We start from the raw sequence: 20,091 nt of genomic DNA on the forward strand, positions 1-20,091 counted from the left end.
TTGACTGGTGCTAATGGTTGATACGAGTTGCTGCTAGCATCCTAGGTATAACCAAGTACCTTCTTAAGATGTACGATGTTCCAAGTAGCGCAGTTTTTTGTAGTTCCGCTGGTGTTATTGCAGGAAGCTGCAATTTGTTGATATATCTTATAAAATTCTTGGACATGGTACCAAGTGCCCCAATTTTTTTTTTTTTTTAATTTGATTTATATGCCGCCCTTCTCCAGAGACTCAGGGCGGCTTACAATGCGTTAAGCAATAGCCTTCATTCTTTTGTATATTTTATACAAAGTCAGCTTATTGCCCCCACAAACTGGGTCCTCATTTCACCTACCTTAGAAAGGATGGAAGGCTGAGTCAACCTTGAGCCTTGGAGAGATTCGAACCAGCAGAAATTGCAGGCAGCTGTGTTAATGACAGGGTGCACTAAACCACTGTATTATCAAGGCTCTCTTGTCATTGTCAATGACAATGGATATCATGGTTACATGTTTCATCCATAGCTGTGTAGTTTCGATGGCCAGGTCGCGATATTTCATGATTTTTCCAGTTCTTTTTCTTCGACTCTGGCATCTCCTGGTACCGCGATGTCAATAAATTCTACGTTTCGGTTTTTGACAACTGTGATATCTGGCGTGTTTACATAATGATCAGTGGGTTACTTTAGCAACTCGGTTGTGTCTAGCTTTGTAATCATTTTGTGTGATTTTGATGCATTCACATATTAAATGTGAAACAGTTTCGACTTTGTTGTTACAAAATCAGCAGTTTGGATTGTTGGTGGATTTTTATATCTTTGCTTTCATGGCATTAGATGATGATGATGATTACCACATGGCGCGGTGGTTAGAGTGCAGTACTGCAGGCTACTTCTGCTGATCACCGGCTGCCAACAGTTTGGCAGTTCGGGTCTCACCAGGCTCAAGGTTGACTCAGCCTTCCATCCTTCCGAAGTCGCTAAAATGAGGACCCAGATTGTTGGGGGCAATATGCTGATTCTGTAAACCACTTAGAGAGGGCTGTGAAGCACTGTGAAGCAGTATATAAGTGCTATTGCTATTGCTGCTGCTGCTATTATTATTATTATTATTATTATTATTATTATTATTATTATTATTATTATTATTATTATTATTCTTTAAACATGAAACTCAGTCAACTGAACATTTAAAAATGTATCACTAATATCATTGACCAGGCTATGGTTGATAACAGTTTCTGCCAGCATCCTAGGTATCAACCAAGTATCTTCTTAAAATGTATGTTGTTCCGAGTAGCGCAGTCTTTTGCAGTTCCACTGGTGTTATAGCAGGAAGCTGCAATTTCTTGATGTATTTTGTAAAATTCTTGGACATGGTACCACGTGCCCCGATGACAATGGATATCACCATTACATGTTTCATCCATAATTGTGTGGTTTTGATCACTAGGTCACGATATTTCGTGATTTTTTTCAGTTCTTTTTCTTTGACTCTGGAGTCTCCTGGTTCAGCAATATCAATAAATTGTACTGTTTCTTCAGCTTCTTTGCATAGGCAGCACTTACTGTCTGTTGTTGTCTTCTCAATTCTGGCTTTGTATTTGTTGTTGTTGTTGTTATATTTTGATGTATTTTTGATTTATTTTTGATGTATAATGTACTCTCAGACCCTTGAAGGTGCATTAAGAACAAGGAAGATTACTTTTCTTATTCTAAAGGCTCTGCACTCTATTTCCAGTCCCAAATGCAGTGGTGTTAAAAATATAGTATTACTTAATCTAAATAAAATCTATCATTTAAGTTGACATCAGAACAGTGGAACAATTTAGCTAGTCTCTATTCCTAGACTGATGCAGTTCAGAAAATGCATTTCTAACAACCTATCAGGAATATACATTTCAAAATTCAGGCTATTCTATAGTAGCAAGAAAAGTATAAAATGATTGTATAGATCTTCATTTGGTACAAACACAAATTTCCCATAATAATGATGCTAGAGTTCTCACAAACCTAGTTCACAAACCAGCATTTTAAAATCGTTTATTCAGAAGTTTGTTCTGCGATCAGTAAAATTATTCAGTTAATATTTAATAAAGGTTGGCGTCATGCTTTTATTGTAAATTATCATGAAACTTTGATAGCATCTGATACAGAAATATATAAACTGGCTCTCATTTCGCATACGCAACTGCACTCTTAACCAGTTATAATTTCTATACTTAAATATTAAATATATGAATATTATCTAAACATTCAATAATAGAAATTTAATACCCTATCAGTATGATGCATCTCTCACTAAAAAAATATGTTATGACTTCAGTATGTGCTCCAGATTATATTTTCTATTTTTAAAAACCCTCCTTTGCCTGTGGCTTGCTTTTATAACAAATCTTTCACGCAGCACTGAGTAAAATATGTTCCAAAAATGCATTTCTAGCTGAGATGGTTTCATAATCTGGTTATACAGATGGACAAAGGAAATAAGACAATTATTACTTAAGCAGGAATAAGATACAGAGACAACTGTAAATAATTAATGTAAGTAAACCACCACCAATTGGAGCCTACTACACTGATGCTGTGGGCTGTGAAAGGCATGTGAGCTTCAACACTTCCTACATTTCTCACATATTTTTTTTTTTAAATTTGATTTATATGCTGCCCTTTCCGGAGACTCAGGGCGGCTTACAATGCGTTAAGCAATAGCCTTCATACTTTTGTATATTTATACAAAGTCAGCTTATTGCCCCCACAAACTGGGTCCTCATTTCACCTACCTTAGAAAGGATGGAAGGCTGAGTCAACCTTGAGCCTTGGAGAGATTCGAACCAGCAGTAAATTGCAGGCAGCTTCCTTTGCAAATTCATTTTCCTGATCCGAAATAAGGTTCCAGATAACTTTATGGCACTCATCAGATCCAAGAGAAATAAAATACGATTTTAGAGGTATCCAGTTTAAAAGAAGTCTTTCGACCACTTTAAACAAACTTAACCAATGTGTTGGAACATGGCGCAAAACTTCATGGAATTCTGACTCACAAAACTCAAAAAATGATTTCAACTCTTCTCGTTTTTTCGCAGAATTCAAAAATTTGGCAAAAACCTTCAGCACTACATTTTCGATATCAAAAGATAACTGCTTTAATGCATTTTTTGCGCTGTTGTGTAAAATTTGATTATTGCAATGAGCATTCGATCTTTGTCTCATTCTAACTTATGAAAAAAAAGACAAAACACAATTCTCCTATCCTTATTCTCTTAGACTGTACAGCTTTAGATTACGTACCATTTCATCATAAAGCTTTTGAATAAAAAAATGTCCACTATTTTGTGAAAAAAAATAGTGAACATAATGTGAAAAAAATGGACTGTCCGCTCAAATAGTGGACACCTGGCAACCCTAGGAAGTATAAAAAAAATGAATCCATGATGTTGTAAAAACATTATCCTAAATTTTAGTTGTAAAGAAAGGACAAGAGTATTTACTCTCTGTTGAAACATCATGAAAAAGGTATATATATAAATTAAGAGACTTTCAGGAAGGTTCATATTAATAAAATATGAATGACTTGAAAAAATCTTGATTAATTTTAAGAATAACTTATTCATTGTTTGGTTTGAATGCCTACATTACAGTTGCCAGCAGATGTTGGCTCCTAAAGTAGATTTGAAACCTTATTTTGCTGTTATCAGTCAAGTCAGTGTTTTGATCAGAAATGATCACAATGATTAAATCATTAAAAAGAACAAAGGAAAGCTGTAAATAAATATTGGTTAAAATGTTTAATTTGTTATTTCTTTAGGTAATGTCTTTTTACTTGATAATATACATGCTAGCAATTTTATTGGACAATGAGATCGGGTAACAGAACAAACTGCAGTCTCCTTGTTCTAATAAATAAATGGCCACTGATTCTCAAACATCATGAGAACAGCAATAGTTCTATTAAGTGAAATAAATCAGCTTCCTTCCTTTTACCAAAGCTGTTTTTTTTACCGTGAAACAACAGAGCGAAACCAAACAGCATATATGTCTATTGAAAATTATTTTTAAAAGCGTCTTATTGGCTTGAATTAGCTGGAAAATGTGGATTCAAAATCAACTACTACTGTTTCTTCCCTTAATTGATACGGGTAGGGGTCATAGTTATATGCCTGAGTTTATTTTCTGTGCAATCACATTTATAATATTGAGTTGTTAGATTAAAATAAGTTTGAGTCCAAATATTTTATTTCTCAATGTGTAAATCACTTACCCCCTTAATCACTCTGAATTTAGTCTTTAATTATTAATAAGTTTTGTAGAATTTGATTTACTCCAAATACAAAGAACAGCTTTATATACAGTAGGTGAACCAATTGTATTACTTACTTTTAACATTCTTATCATACTCTTTAACTAAAAAGTGCTTCCTAAGTGCTTACATATGAAAAGTTGTGAAACTGTTCTTGCTTTTGTGATGCAGTTTTATTCTCACTTATTTAAGGAGAGCAATTATTGACTGAAGTAGTTTAAATTTACATTTCTGAGTAATCATAAATAGAATTGGACTACAAAGCAACAAGTGCATACATTTTTGCTGTAGGGTAACAAACTCATTGAGACTAATATTCAAGCTTCTTCCCAGCTAGAATTGCATAATTGGGAGCTGTCCAGAATTGGTTATAAGATGGGCAGTTATACAAATGTTTTCAATAAATAAAATATAAGCAAGTCGTAATGATAATTACATTAGTTATAGCAGCAATTGTTGCCATTTAAGGAATTGTAATAAGCATATTATCCATTTTTTCTTTCCTAAATCTCAGCTGCATAGTGTGGTCATGCCAACTTCATATGAAGTATGGATGAAATTTGGCAGGTGGGCAAATGGAAATGGGAAGTGAATTATTTTTTTCATGTACTTTTCCTTTTCCCCAGAAAACTAATTCTCTGTGTTTCTCTGTTTTGGAAATCTCATTATAAGAGAAATAACTGAAGCAGAGAGAGTCATTTTGGTTTAGGATGTGCTGTAAATAGTTGGAACCCTACAACCATTATATTAATGTGAAGTTTGGAGATAACAAAGTAGGAAAAGAGGATCCTGGGACCAGATGCGACCATTTGGTAATCACTAACCAGATTTCGAATCAGTTTGATGTAGTAGTTAAGGTTAGAACCTGGAGGCCATGAATTCTATTCGTGCCTTAAGCACAAAGCCCTTCAGTTGACCTTGGTCAGTCACTTTCAGCCCAGGAAGGAAGTAATGGGAAACAACTTCTGAAAATCTTACCAATAAAAATGAATGACTAGTCTTGGAATCACCAAAAGTCAACAGTGATTCAAAAGCAACAACAACCCAGGTATAATCAGGCCAGCTGAGAAATAGAATGCAAGTGCTCTGTTAAAAGACTGAAGACAGAAAGTCAATGTTTGAACCTGGGGACACACAGAGACACAGGAAGAGAATCAGATTTTTAGCTTTTGTAGAAATTGGTTTGTGTCATTATTAAGCATGTATCTGCAATAAAGTATCTACTCAAGCAGAGTTCTTGTCTCCCCCAGGACCTAGTTTCAGAGAAATAATTAATGCACAGGCTTTGGAGGGTCCTCTTACAACTAGTTTCAATTATTTGACCTAATTCTATCGACTTGATTAGATTCTGTTGTTTGACCTAATTCACATTTCCACTATTACTACTTCTCATTCTTTTCTCAAAAGCACTCTGAAGCTGACTTCCAGCAGTTTTCACGGCCTCTAAACCTCAATGTGCTAAGAACACTATGAGGCAATCTGTAAGAATGGGAAAAACAACACTCAAGCAATGGGGCATTGCTACAGTCCAGTGATTTTATAAAAAAACCTGAAATGGGAGAGCTGCAAAGCTATGACCACACTCCTTCTCCATTACACTTAAAAGCCATGAAAAAATAGCAGCTGAACTTAAGTTTTGAACCCAAGGCAAATGGGAGAATATTCGGCAACAGGAAAGTAGCCCATGTAGCCAGAAATATATTGGTTCCACCAACAAACAGATGCTGTGGGATAGCATAACTAGGATTAGTGACTCACGAGCAACACAAAGTTCCACATGGAAGAGCTGTAGCTCTAAGTCCAATTAATGCTTATAGTTGAACTAAGAACCCTTTCAAACAAGACTATCCCCCTGTGGTATAGTTCAAAACACTGGGAACACTGCACCCGTCCACCATCCTCCTTCCAACTGCATAGAAAAATCAGCATATTTCCTTGCACATATTTCCTTGCACAGCAACATCTGTGCTGTGCAAGGAACTGTAAAGATGCCTCGATGGTGGTGAAAGGATAGCATAGCCTGCAGCTGTTTTCCTGCTACACAGGTAGTCTTCAATTTACGAGCCCAGGATTTCTATTGTAAATGAAGATGGTTATAAATTGAGGCACTGATGTGATCTACCTGGTTTTGGGACTTGTTATTATTAAATTTTTTTTGCGACAAGTGTAAATGTGGCAATTGTAAAGGAAATGCAGCAGTCATTAAGTGAGTGCCATGATTATTAAGCTAACACCACCGTTGTTAATTCATTTATCTGTATGTGTGTTTTTGCTGGAAATTAATCCCAAAGGCTGGAAACTGGCAAAAAAAAAAACAACCTCCATAAATTGTGGTTACATGACCACAGAATGTGACAGCTGGCTGTAAAAGTGAGCCAATTGCCAAGTATCTAGTTGTTAAGTGAGGACTGCCTGTATGAAGTGAGGAGAATTAATTAGGCAAGAGAGAGGATAAGACAAGGGTTACTGCCAGTGGAAACAGTCAGTCGATAAGCTTCAGCATTCTTAAAGCACAATCACCTTTGCTGTAGTTTGTCTTACCAACTGTCTGAGTGAGAAATCAAATTAGCTCTCTTAACAGGAGGCTGCCAAATCAAAGGGACCCAGAATCAAACGGACAGAGACATATAAGTTATATATGGAATTGCTCCAGCAGCTCAAAGACTGAACTTCAAAAATAGACAGGACTAAGGAAACATTCTGGGAGAGAGGTACAGGAGTTTTAAGTGAAATCCATAGAACTTCTGCCCAGACATCATCATCATGTAGATGATTGTAGATTCACTACTAAAGGCTGCAATTTGGACCCCCTTAAAAAGTCTGCTATTGACACCCACCCCATCCCCGCCTTAGAAGATACCATATTATTTTTTCCTCTAATCTATCCTCTCTCTTCACTGGGACAGAAAAGTTATTTTTGGCATGCAAATCTCTGCAAAGCAAGATGGTGAGAAAACTTGTTCTTGAATCAGACTTGCTATGGCATAACATATCCTACATTTAACTGTGCCCTGAAAAAAGTACATCTTTTTGGACTTCAGTAGTGTAAGAAGTAAAAACCACATCAGCTTTTCTTTTGTTGCATCACATATTCACACTCAATTCATAGAATTGTCAATTTGCTTCAAGCAACAATGCCTTCATCCACCCACCCCCTCCCCAAATTAAGCAGTACAGTGTAACGTTGAAGAGATAATATTGCTCTTAAGCTTGTAGCTATCTGTAATTCTGCAGAAAGTATGCTAAGGAAAGGGGAGGGTAGAGATATAAATAATTTGTTCAGAGAGTGTTGAAAGAAGTGGCATGATAACAACATTGTTTGCAGTACACACTCAACCTACTATTATTTCTAGTCACACATTTACAGTTTTTTTATGATTTGTCTAACAGCTGCAATACTGGTTTGGACAGAAACAGCAACTGATCAAAAGAAAACAACATAATCACCACAACTAATGCCTCTCTTGCATTACTTTCAGCTTACACAAAAATGCTATCTGTCATCAACCAACAACTACAACACTTACTGCCCACATTCAGCAGATCATGCCCACAAATCAGAAGCCTTAATCCTTAGGTATTTGTTTTGAAAATGCCTTTCTGTCTTCCCATCAAGGGTATTTTTGTTAATGCGATTATTCATAATCAGTTTCCCATTGTAATAACACATGAGGTAGATTCAGAATTATGACTTCATTAGATTAAGAAGAATATAGCCACACTAAAACTAACAGAATGATATTTTTACCATCAGGAAGATGCATTGTCTTTCAAAAATGAAATGAGTGTAGTTGATTGTCATCAAATGTTATATAAATGAGCAGATGAATGAGGAATTTCCCAAGGATCTGGCAGGCAGTTCTTGACTCTGGTTATCCACTGGAATAAGGAAGAGATTAGGGTGCTTGATTGGATTGCACTAGAATAATCTCTCCTGTCATAGCTAAACTGCAGCTCTTTGGTTTGTTAAAGAGTTCAGAGAAGTGAAGCAGCTGGAGAGATACCTAGAACGTCACTGGAAGTAAACCTATCTGGAGTGTGACTGCCTACTGATAAAAGCTCATGTTCAGATCTATACAGAGGTGATTCAAGCAAAAAGGTGTGGTTTTTGCCATCCTGATTGTATCTGCAAAATGCTATCCAGCCCTCTTTAAATTCTGTCTTGAGAAAAGATGTTCTCCAAGACTATCTGAAGGCCCATTGTGAAGAAATGGCTAATGAAACTGCTCAGATTCAAGAAGAACTGGGCTCTACAAATGCTAATAGGGATGCCTGGGATTTCATATTGTGAATGATCTAGAATCATTTTGAATCTGTGAATTCTGGAAGAGAAGATAGTGACTTTGTAGTTTCAGCACCATCGTTCTCTATTTGCATCTTCGTTTCTCATAGTTGGTAAGATCTCCTATGAGGTGAAAGAAGGTTGAATTTGGATAGTAGTCAACACTTCTTTGAATGAGAGGGTATTTCTGTCATCTCACAAGGAGGCTATGGCATGTCTCTGCCAAAAAGACTTTACTCACTCAACTATTTGGGGTAATTTTAGATGTCTCCAGATTTCTTAGAAAGATTTAGAAAGAATGGCAGAGTCCTAGAGGAAGCTGATTATATGGACAATTGGTATGCAGGTTTTGGATCAAGGTACAGTACAGAAACAATGTTGGTCACACTTGTGGATGACCTATAGAATAACCATAATTGGGAAGTGTAACTGGCCTGGTCCTCTTTGATCTTCCAGTAGTTTTCTAAACTATTAACTATGATATCCTACTGGCTTGTTTCCAAGGAACTGAGTTGGGAGTGGGGAATATTTTCTAGTGATTCTCTTACTTTCTGAAGTGGTAAATCCAATTGCTGGAGAGAAGAGTTTTGGCAGAGAATTAAAACTATTTCTTTTGATAAGCATTTATATGAATGGATCATTTGTATTCAGTTTGCTCCACTTTCCTTTCATATTTTAAATATTTTTGTTGTCCTTGTTTTTAAAGCACACTTGTACAGTTTGTACAATTAACTTTCTGTTACCTAAGAAAACAATAGAAGGTATGTAGCGATATTATGTGCCTGCTCAATCAGTACCCCAAATCAGTGGTGGGTTTCTACCAGTTTGCCCCAGTTCGGGCAAACCAGTAGCGGCAGTAGCGGGAGGCTCCGCCCACCCACCTGGAAATCATCATGGACGCTCTGCACATGTGCAGAAGGTTCTGCGCATGCGCAGAAGCACTGTACACAAGCACGGGCTCACAGTTCTGAACCGGTAGCAAAGGTAAGTGAAACCTCCTACTAACCCCAATGGATACCATTACTTCAATTCTACCCATACTATTTTGCATATTTGCAAAACCAGTTTTTCATACCTTATCTATTAAAGAACAAAATTGCACCAAGTAAATACTTGCTTGGAACCAAGTCTCACTGAATCCAGTAACTTTTGCTTCCAAGTAAACATGCTCAAGTTCACATTGGAAAATATATTTTCTAATATGAACTTGAGCATGTTTACTTGGAAGAGAGAGAGAGAGAGAGAGAGAGAGAGAGAGAGAGAGAGAAAGAGAATCACTCTTTCTATTTATTTATTTATCTATCTATCCATCCATCTATCTATACATTATATGTCTTAGAAAAGCAACAAGTATTTTTCTCCAATTTAGCTGAAAAGCAGCAGTGAAGGTAGAAGTTGTTAAAGAATTAATGCTGAACTTATCTCCAATTTCTTGATTTTTCTTCAATTGTTTTCTCTAGAATTATATGTCAGTGGGAACAAATATTAGATTTTTAAAATAGGAAAAGCAGTTGCCAATAAAGTTGAAGGGTGAATTTCCTTCAGGTGTATTTTGAAGCCGATGAAAAAAAGGAGAAATGACTAATTTGAAAACACTTAAATTTTTTCTCATTAAATTTCTCTCCACATATGTACATGTTTCTTTTCTTGAGTTAGATTAGTCTTACATGAAGCTTCAAGGAAAGTAATAAAAAAAATAGGACAGAAAATACTAGCATATTAGTTCACCCTTTTAGAGACATTACAAGTGTCTGAATCTGACATGAATGCATAAAAGAACCAACTGATATAACTAGTGTGCAGTTGTGTCCAAACTCTGAATATTGAATTTATTTTATTAACCCTGTTTAAATGGTTAATGCGAACACAGTACATTCTCATTTGATGTTTTTATTTTATTTTCAGAAAATGATATGGCCTCTTTCAAAACAAGGGGCTTAAGCTTCCAATCTTAAATAGCAAAGAAAGGAATGTGTCCATTCCAGTTTGCTTCTGCAAGTGAAATGGGAAGACGCCATCTTGCCTTCAAAATACTTTTTTGGGCTAATTTAACCCTGTCTCCAAACTGAGAGAACCACTTGGAATTTGCATACGCACACTTTAAAAACAAAAATTCTTTTCTTATTCTTATGTTTTCATCCATTTTTAATACTGACTGGAGGGAAAATAAAAAGAGCAAAGAATATGTTTGTAGGTGTATGAGTGTATGAGAGTGTTTAGGATTAGGTGGGGGGGAGTAAAGGCAAACTTTTTGTGGACTATGATGGCTGAAAACAAAAGATAGGAAGGAAAGTACTCTCCACACCTTAACCCACTTACCTTTTTCTTTTGCTGCCATCTTGGCTTTACATAAACCCAAGTACTCTCCTGAATTTGCAATGAGTTCTCCAATCAGAAACTCAGGCCTCTAAATTCATACTTCCATACTTAACACTTTCACTGCACAGCACCCTCTGCAGGATCTCAGTAAACACTCAAAATTTCCTTTTCTTAAACTCCTGGCAGATATTTTCCAAAACACTGCTAACAAAAGCAGCAGTCTCATCTTAATTTGATCTCAGTCATTCCATTTGAGAGAAAGTTGCCCAGACATACCTGCTGTCTTAACAGAGGAACCCTTTATTTAACCCATCTTCTGGGGTGCATGGAATTTTGATTTTTTTGCATTTAACAGTCTGGTGATTTCTAGATCCTTTGGATGAAATTGCTATTGGCCTTAGTTAGTAAATCCAGTAGGACAGAATTATAGGAGCTGTAGTCTGGAGAGCACCAAGTTGCTTATCCCCAGGAGTGTCCACAGCAAAGTAGGTCCAAGCTCCATCTTTACTATCCTGCATCTTGATCTTATGGGGAACAGGGATTATGGAGTGACATCATTGCACAAGCTCAGATATTGCAAATCACATCTCATTTCTTGCTTGCTGGCAAAAAAACAGACCAGCCAGCTTGTTTTCTGCTGGTAATTACTAATTACCGGCCATGAGCAGACTGGCAGTTGTCCTGATTTTGCCAGCAAGTAATAATTAAAGTCTTGTATTCCTTTTCTTTTCTTTTGCTGTTCCCTGATTAATCTAAAAAAAAAAAAAATCTGCAAATTGAGTTACGTTAATTAACTTCACTACCTGTGGTGCAGATACTCCTATCCTCTCTTACCATAATATATCTACCTAGATACTTAGAAGATGTAGAAAAGCAATTTCCATAAAAAGTTAAGTTGTTCTACAATACGTTTCCCCTTAAGCAGTGATATAAGTTTTAATGCAAAACTTCAGTTTTACAAAAACCAAAACTGTTTTAGAAACTACAGAATGTGATCCTCAGTGTGATAGTATGAATGCTCCTCCTTTCGTACTTATCGGTACCAAAATATAGGTAGTCTCCAGCTTATGACTATAAAAGAGCCCAACATTACTGTTGCTAAATGAAACATTTGTTAAGAGAATTTTGCTCCATTTTACGACCTTTCTTACCACAGTTGTTAAATGAATCCCTGCAGTTATTAAGTTAGTAACATGGTTGTTAAGTGAATCTGGCTTCCCCATTGATTTTGCTTGTAAAAAGGTTGCAAAAGTTGATCACATGACCTAGGGATACTGCAACTGTCATAAATATTAACCAGCTGCCAAGTGTCCAAATTTTGATCACATGACCATGGGGATGTCACAATGGTCATAAGTGTGGAAAATGGTCATGTCACTTTTTTTTGGTGCTATTGTAACTTTGAACAGTCACTAACAAATTGTTGTAAGTGGCAGATTACTTGTATGCATAAATTTACCCAAGTTTTTGCAGGCTTGTTCCACTAAGATCATCAATTTCAGAGATTATGATTTTCAGTCCTGAAAAGGTACAAAATAGATCCATTAAGCCAATATATAATATAATGCATCTATTTTGCTTTTGTCAGAAAAGTCGTTTTCTGTTTCCAGTGAAATTACTACATGTACATGTTTCTGCTGTTTTCAGCAGCATCCCTACCCCCAAAAAACTGCTACTTTTAAAAAATATCACTTTTTCTAGGATTAATTCTAAACTTAGAAGTGAACTTTTCTAAAAAAAAAAAAAAAAAAACTGGCTGCAGGAATTGCTCAGTAATCTGCACACATGCTTCCCTTTTGTCTCAACAGCCGTCCTTTTTGTGAACTTTGATAAGTAACTAGAGCAGGTCTTTCTTTCTGAGGCATGTTTTCATACATGTTTTTATTCCTATCACATCTACTTTGACCTTTACTTTAGTTGTTAAGCCCTGGCCAATGTCAGAATTATTTTTTATGAAAAAGAGCACTGTTTATTCTAGCTCATTTAGTTTTTCCCTTGTCTTTTCAATATTCTGTAACTTGATAACCTCTATATTTCATTGTAATATTAAATATCCTTTTTTAAAAAAAGTTGTAACTACTCTATATAGCTTCGGCAGATTCTTCTGTTGCTCAAATAGCAGGCAAACTATTGCTATAAGAAGTGAATAGTTTTCTAGGAATAAACAAGTTTTTAATTCTGAAGTTTCTTATCTAAATAGTTCATCAAGTGGGCAAAGAACCAGCACTTCTGTCCTATCTGTCATTAAACCTATTTAGAACAGTTTTGATTTATGCTCCATCTTCTCATAATCAATTTTATCTTAGTGTCAGTCTTTCTTTTTGTGGTCCTTATTAGCAATATTGTTACTAATAACAATAAATTAAGAATTAAATATGCTTTGAATTCTCTATATTGATGTATAACATAGTTTTATACACAAGGTCACGATTAACTGTTAATCTGTGCTCCTTATAAATTCAGCTGCTGTTTACTAAACTTTCTGTAAGTTTTCCAATGTTCGTCTTTCAAAAGTCCTGGCCTTGTAATGCTGCATGAGAAAAACATCAATAAAACCAATAAAATGAGTTTCTGTAGCAAATCCCACACTCCTAACTTTAACTCCCTGTGTTTGGAGCAATGTTCTTAGCTTCAGTTTCCTGGGACACAGTTCTTCTGTAATAAAAATAAAAATTTATATGTTCTCCATGAACAAAAAACCGTCAAAAAGTTTGCAATGTAGGAGCATTTTCCACACATGTCATTGTGCTGTGTGCCCAGACAACTAGTTACCTCTAAGGGATGGGTTAATTAATGTTCAATGTTTTATGGGTAATGATTATGATTTTGAGATTTCTTTCACATACGTTGGTTACAAATTGTAGCTTAATCTATTGGAGAATCATAATGTTTCAGGATGCTTACTACAGACTCTAGAGCACATCAATGTTGCAAAGAATCTCCAGTGGGCATAACCTAAAACGTGACAGGTACATAGCTGACTAACAACAATTCAGATTATAAAATAGTAGAATCTCATCAAATAATGCTTTGCAGCATTTATACAGAAACCAAAAACAATGGGATACATTGAAGCTTCAGCATCTCATTCTGTTATATAAAGGACAGAAAACATATAGTTCACTAGGAACCTATAAGTACAGTATCTACAAATGAGTTTCTCATAAATTTTAGGCACTGAAAAATATGGAAGTTTTGAATACAACACCATTCTTGGAACTTCCATGAGCTTCCTCAGAGCTGCTCCTCTGAATATTTGCAGATCTTAATCCGCTTACCTGATGTAAATTGTTACTTGCAGAAGCCCATGCTAAACAAATAAGAAACCTCTATTATGCATCACACATTATATTTAGGTAATTTTTTTTTCTTTTAGTGTAAAGTATGAATGAAACAATATATTTGTATATAAATACAGGTGCACATCAAAGGACTAGGAGTGCTGTAATTCCCTGCCATGTATGTAATAGTTGGTTTGGTTATTCTGTAATGTGTGGCATCACTTTTTAACTTCATGGGAAAGAAAGAGATCATCGCTAATATTTCACCCAGTGAGAATGAAAAGGGGCTTGCTGTTTTTAATACATCTAATCTGCTTAATACACTAGCTTGGCAATGGTGTATAATGGTTAAGGAGAAAACTTCTAATTTTGGCACATTACTTCAGCCTGGAGTACATATCTGTGAATCCAATCAGCATTCTTAAATCAGATCTTGGCAAGTGTTTCACATATCCAAGGAAACTAGTCCTGCCATGGGCGGAGAATTATTGGCCTCAAGGGATTAGAAAGTTTTTCTGACTTTAATTGTTGTCATGGACATCAGATTTAACTCACTTTTATTTAGATAAGATTGGCAGGATAAAGGGAACAGAGATAGGACAGATGGAGGAGAAATGTTAACTCTAACAAGTCATTAGCTTCCCATGCTAAAGAGCCAGTATGGTGTAATGATTAAGATATTGGACAGGCACAAGAGAGCCAGGTTCTATCCACTGTAAGAGGAGAAGCTTTCTAAGTAACTTTGAGTCAATCACTTTCCTTCATCTCAATCTACTTCAGAGGGTTGCTGTTGGGAAATATTGGAGAAAGCACTGTAATATGCATTGTCTCGAGTTCCCAAATGAAAGGCAGGATATAAATCTAACAATAAAAAAATAGGCATGGAAGCCTAACAAGGACTCTAGAAATGAAGAAATTACCTTGCTCCATTGATATCAACTTCATATCCATGGAAATCCTGTAGCATAAAAATTATAGAAAGAACACCAGCACACATTTTTTTTTTTTTTTGCCAGAGACTCTCCTTCCACACTATTATTTTCTCTCCAAAACTACTGGGGAAGAGCCACAACAACTTATAATTTGGGAAGTTGCATTAAAGCAGGGTTGCTTTACAAAAATATGTTTTAGTTTCCTTTTTGTTCTACTTTTTTATAGTACCATTAAACTTCAAGCATAAGACCTAATTTTAAATTCCAGGAGAAAAGCAGGGGATAACCCTACCAAATCCAGGCTGCAATCATCCAGAGTGAAAGTTTTCTGTATCACTTTGCTATTATTTAATGACTCTCTGGAGTTTTGCATCTCATTCTTATAGCCCAAGAAAAATGCCCAAACAGTTATTAAGTGTTGCCCAAATAGTGTGTACAGTTATGCAATCATCAGAGTTTCTGGTTAGGCAATAGTTTTGGTTTGTTTCCTTTTTTAATTAAGGGTACTTAATTATCAATTATTTATTTTATTTATTTTTATTTATTTTAAATTTATATACCGCCCTTCTCCCGAAGGACTCAGGGCGGTGAACAGCCAAAGGTAAAAACACAAAATATAAAATTTAAAAGCAATTTAAAAATAAATTAAATAATTTGGCTCAACAGTTTAAATACCCCATTAAAATTCAGATTAAAATTAAACAATTTAAAAAATTAAAAAATTAGGCCAGCCCGGCTTGGTGAAATAAGAAAGTCTTTAGGGCCTGGCAAAAAGTTTGTAAGTCCGGGATCGTCCGTATCTCCAGGGGGAGCTCGTTCCAGAGGGCAGGTGCTCCCACAGAGAAACCTTTCCCCTGGGGGCCGCCAGTCGACATTGTTTAACCGACGGCACCTCGAGGAACCCCTCTCTGTGGGAGTGTACTGGCCGGCAGGAGGCTCTCGGTGGCAGAAGGCAGTTTCGTAGATATCCAGGTCCTAAGCCATGGAGTGCTCTAAAGGTGATAACCAACACCTTGAATCTCACCCGAAAGACCACCGGAAGTCAGTGCAGCTCGCACAGGAGAGGTGTTACGTGGGAGCTCCAATTATTATTATTGTATGCACCAATAATAAGATCATAGCAAAGTGTAACTGAGATTCTTAGGAAAATTCTCTTCTGAGCCTATTGTATGTTTTAGGATATCACTATTTGCATTCATTTACATAGCAGTGGCCTTTTCTGTAGTGACAGCATATAACAAGCTATAAAAGTTTGTTTCTAAATAGGACATTTTAATTCTCGTGTTGCATCTTAGAATCAGAGCTATCCAGTAACAAGTTATTGAGATCCATGGTTGTGAGAACAGGTAAGTAAGAGAAGCTCTACAATGAAATGTTATAACAGTATCAGGAATGCCGGAGGAGGCTTTATTCCTTACTGCCATAGTAGGATCATCATACATATTTCTAGCATTACATGTTTTGTTAATTTTTTTCAGAAATTTTCAAGCCATTTTGAATGCAAAAAATATGAAAACAGGATTCCCTGCAATTGCCCTTTAAAACAAAAAAGGTGACTATGTCTATTTAAACTGTGAAAATCATTTTAACAGGGATGGAGAAGCCAAGGTTAAATGAGCTGTAGTGTCCAACCCCAGATATATCTGTTTTAATTGTAAGTCTTACTGCAAAGAGCTTTGAAGATATACATTTGAACACCTGCAGAATTATTTTGCTAATAAACACGATCAAACCTACTACTCCCTTCTTGCAAACAGAGATGCAAAAGAGAACAGGTCTGTTCCCGTTTAGCATAACAGGCTGTATCTGTTGAACCAAACAGAGCATATAATTAAATCTCTCCTTCTACACAGCCGTGGTGGTCTGTATCTTCCTTAAAGAAGGCAGATTACGAGAGTTGGATATCCAGTAAGTTAAAAATAAAGAACCATTAGAAGGGAAAGTTATATATTTCTATTTTAGGTTGTAGCTAATTTTTAAATTTGTACCTGAGTGTATGTATGTATATATACACATATGCCTATACCTCTTGATGACCCCTTTTGTTTCCTTTTGAGTGATACACATTCCTCCTCCCCAAAAATACTAGCTGCCATGATAACCTCTCTTTAAATTAGGTTTAACCACTGATCACTTCAAACACCTGTCTATGTATTTGATAACAATACATGGGTTTTTCCACTGTTGTCTTCGAACAGTTTTATCTTTTGACTTCCCAGTAAAAATACACGGGGCATTCAAGGTGTGCACTGTAGGTTATTATGATGATAATGATCCTTGTAGAAAGCATAGTTCTCAGTTTCCTATACAAATCTTAACCTGGTCTCAATTCAGATTTTTTTGGACAAATTTGTGGATATTGAAAGAAAGAATAGCAAGTATGAGCAGGATTTCCTTCCCAGTCTGATGAAGTGAATTGTAGCTCATTGTACTTTTTAATAAAATGTGTTAATCTGAAAAAGTGCTAGGAGACTCCTCCTGATTTTTAACTACCATAGAATGAAAAGACTCTGCTCTACACTCTGTTCTGTGGATAACTGAAATGGATTGTTGCATTGTTCAAAACATTTTCAAGAACCAATCCTTTATGGACAGACAGCATACAAATATAGTAGTGCATATCCTACTTTCAAAGCCCTCCAAGAGCTTGTTGTTCCTCCTATCTCTTCGGCCTTTATCACTTTCTACAATCTTCTGCCATCCAATTTCTCCTTCAGCTTTCTTTTGTTGCTGCCCTTTTCAAGGTAACTACCTCTCAAGTGCATGGAGTCAATTACTGATATCTCCCTTGTTTCCTTTAAGTCCTTCCTCATATACACTTTCTGGGGAAGCACAATAAACATTTGAGTATCTACTATATTGTAAATAAACAATGTAAATTGAAATAAGCACATATGCGTCTGTTGCTTACCTAAGCATTTTCCTGTTTCTGTTTAGATTGTAAACATATTGGGTCATATACTATCGTACCTCAACTCTTTACAGTATTCATAAGTACAAACAATAGTAATAATTACCTTAAAGATTTAACTCCTTTTGTTAATCATTTGAAATATATATATATTGGCAGGCTTGTTTAACTATGGCTTGTGAAATAAACTATATTGTAAATTGGTTCTCACTAAAGCCATATACCATGAATTACAAGGCATAATAGCTGAGTTTGCATAGGATGCCATGGTAAAACCAAACAAGTTATATTAAAGCTCAGGGTATACACACATATCCTTGATTTAAGACAACCATTAGTTTCATTCGTTGCCCCCATATACCCTCAGCATGTGTATGTGAGTGTGCCTTTGAGTCAGTTTTGACTCCACAAGGGCTAGCCTCCAGAGTTTTCTTGGCAAGGTTTTTCAGAAGTGGTTTGCTGTTGCCTCCTTCCTAGGAAAATCTAATCAGGAATTGTGGGTAAGCATTTAGTTGTTTTAATGGTTTCAGAAGGGAAATGGAAGAAAATCAGCTGGTGTTATTATGAATATGGTATAAACAGGTATAAATGGTATAAACAGAGAATATTTGAGAATGGTTTTGAATCGAATTCTTGTGAAATAAAATAAAAACTCAAATTTGGCAATCCATGCACTATGATTTTCTTTTGTACTCAACATGCTATATTTCTACAGAATAATCATGTCTTTTTTAGCTTTGGTTTGAAATATCTAGCCAAACCATGACATATCTAAAATTTGTCCAAGGTCCATAACACTTTTCTAACAATGTTTTATAAAGAGATTTCAAATCATTTCTTAAATTAAATGGCAGCAAAGAATACACATCTAGAAGCATTTTCCCTAGCTTCAAAGTGCTTAGCACTTCAAAATTCTTAGAGCAAACATTCTTAGTAATCCTTTTTTGTTTTATTACTAAATCTTACTACACTTGAATAATTATGACTTGCATTAAGTTTTTAGATAATTGAGGGATAACTAGGTAGGCTAACAGCTCAAGACCTCAGATTGTGATCATCTAAATTGTTAATAACCTTTACCCTTTAACACATGGCCATCAATAAATTAAATTACTTCTAAAATAAAGATGTAATACTTCTATAAAATAACAATGGCATGAAGTCTCTTTCATATCCATGACCCTTATTTGTTATAGATTATCTATAGCTCACCAATCACCACCTTAAATAAAGCAAGTACCATAATACTGAAATATTATAATGATAGCATATTATAAACATACCTATTAAATAGATCTGAATTAGCTATTACAGAAGAATCATATATCATTATTGCATTACTACACAGTGTTATACTTTAACAGATAATATTGATTCTCTAATAACATTCCAGATACAGTACAATTTGATCATGTTTTTGCACATTCTGCTCTCTGACACTTGTACTCTAACTCCCATTCTGACTTGGAGAAAGATTAAGGAGTTGATTGCAATCTTATACACATGTACCTAGGAGTTAAGTTCAATTCAATTCATTTAGATGTATTTCAGACGAGACATACATAGGGTTATGTAGCTGAAAACTGATCATTATAATCCAAAGACTTTTTGGGTAGTGATTAAAGGTTAGACTGTAAATTGTAAGACCAGCAGTATTTAATTATAGAAGAAATTACATAGTAACCATGACTTAATATAAGCTTGATAAAATCTTAAAAACCCAACATAACTACTATAGTAATGTTTAAATACAATAAAAGGGAATTACAATAACATAAAAGCACTAGTTAGAAATAAATTATAAGGATATGTACTGCTGAAGGATAGCATCATTTTGCCTTTAAATCAGAATGCAGACTAAGAATAATTTTGTTCCTAGAATAGGGCTACTATATCTGTGCTGCAGGAATCCAAATGACCACAAGATAGCAGCATGGGCATATGTCCAGAAAACTGTAACATGCTACCATCTAGTAGTCATCCTAATTTTTGCAGTATAAATTACGGTAGGTATTCCCAGTTAAAATTAACAACAACAAAAATGAGCATATAGCTATGCAGATTTCTTTATTTCTGATATTATTTGATG

The 20,091-nt window shown here is 35.4% G+C and overlaps 1 protein-coding gene across 1 annotated transcript in view; it reads right to left on the reverse strand.

Annotated features, from left to right (window-relative positions):
* Positions 1–11,011, reverse strand: part of MAJIN (membrane anchored junction protein) — a 32,123-nt gene extending 21,112 nt beyond the window's left edge. Inside the window, exon 1 of the mRNA XM_034411829.3 lies at positions 10,879–11,011. Coding sequence (XP_034267720.1) covers positions 10,879–10,897 — 19 coding nt within the window. The 5' untranslated portion in view covers positions 10,898–11,011. The remainder of the gene's footprint in view (positions 1–10,878) is intronic.
* Positions 11,012–20,091: the final 9,080 nt, after the last annotated feature.

Source organism: Pantherophis guttatus, chromosome 3 (assembly GCF_059756535.1).
Source record: "Pantherophis guttatus breed Tessera chromosome 3, ASM5975653v1, whole genome shotgun sequence".
Classification (NCBI taxonomy): domain Eukaryota; kingdom Metazoa; phylum Chordata; class Lepidosauria; order Squamata; family Colubridae; genus Pantherophis; species Pantherophis guttatus.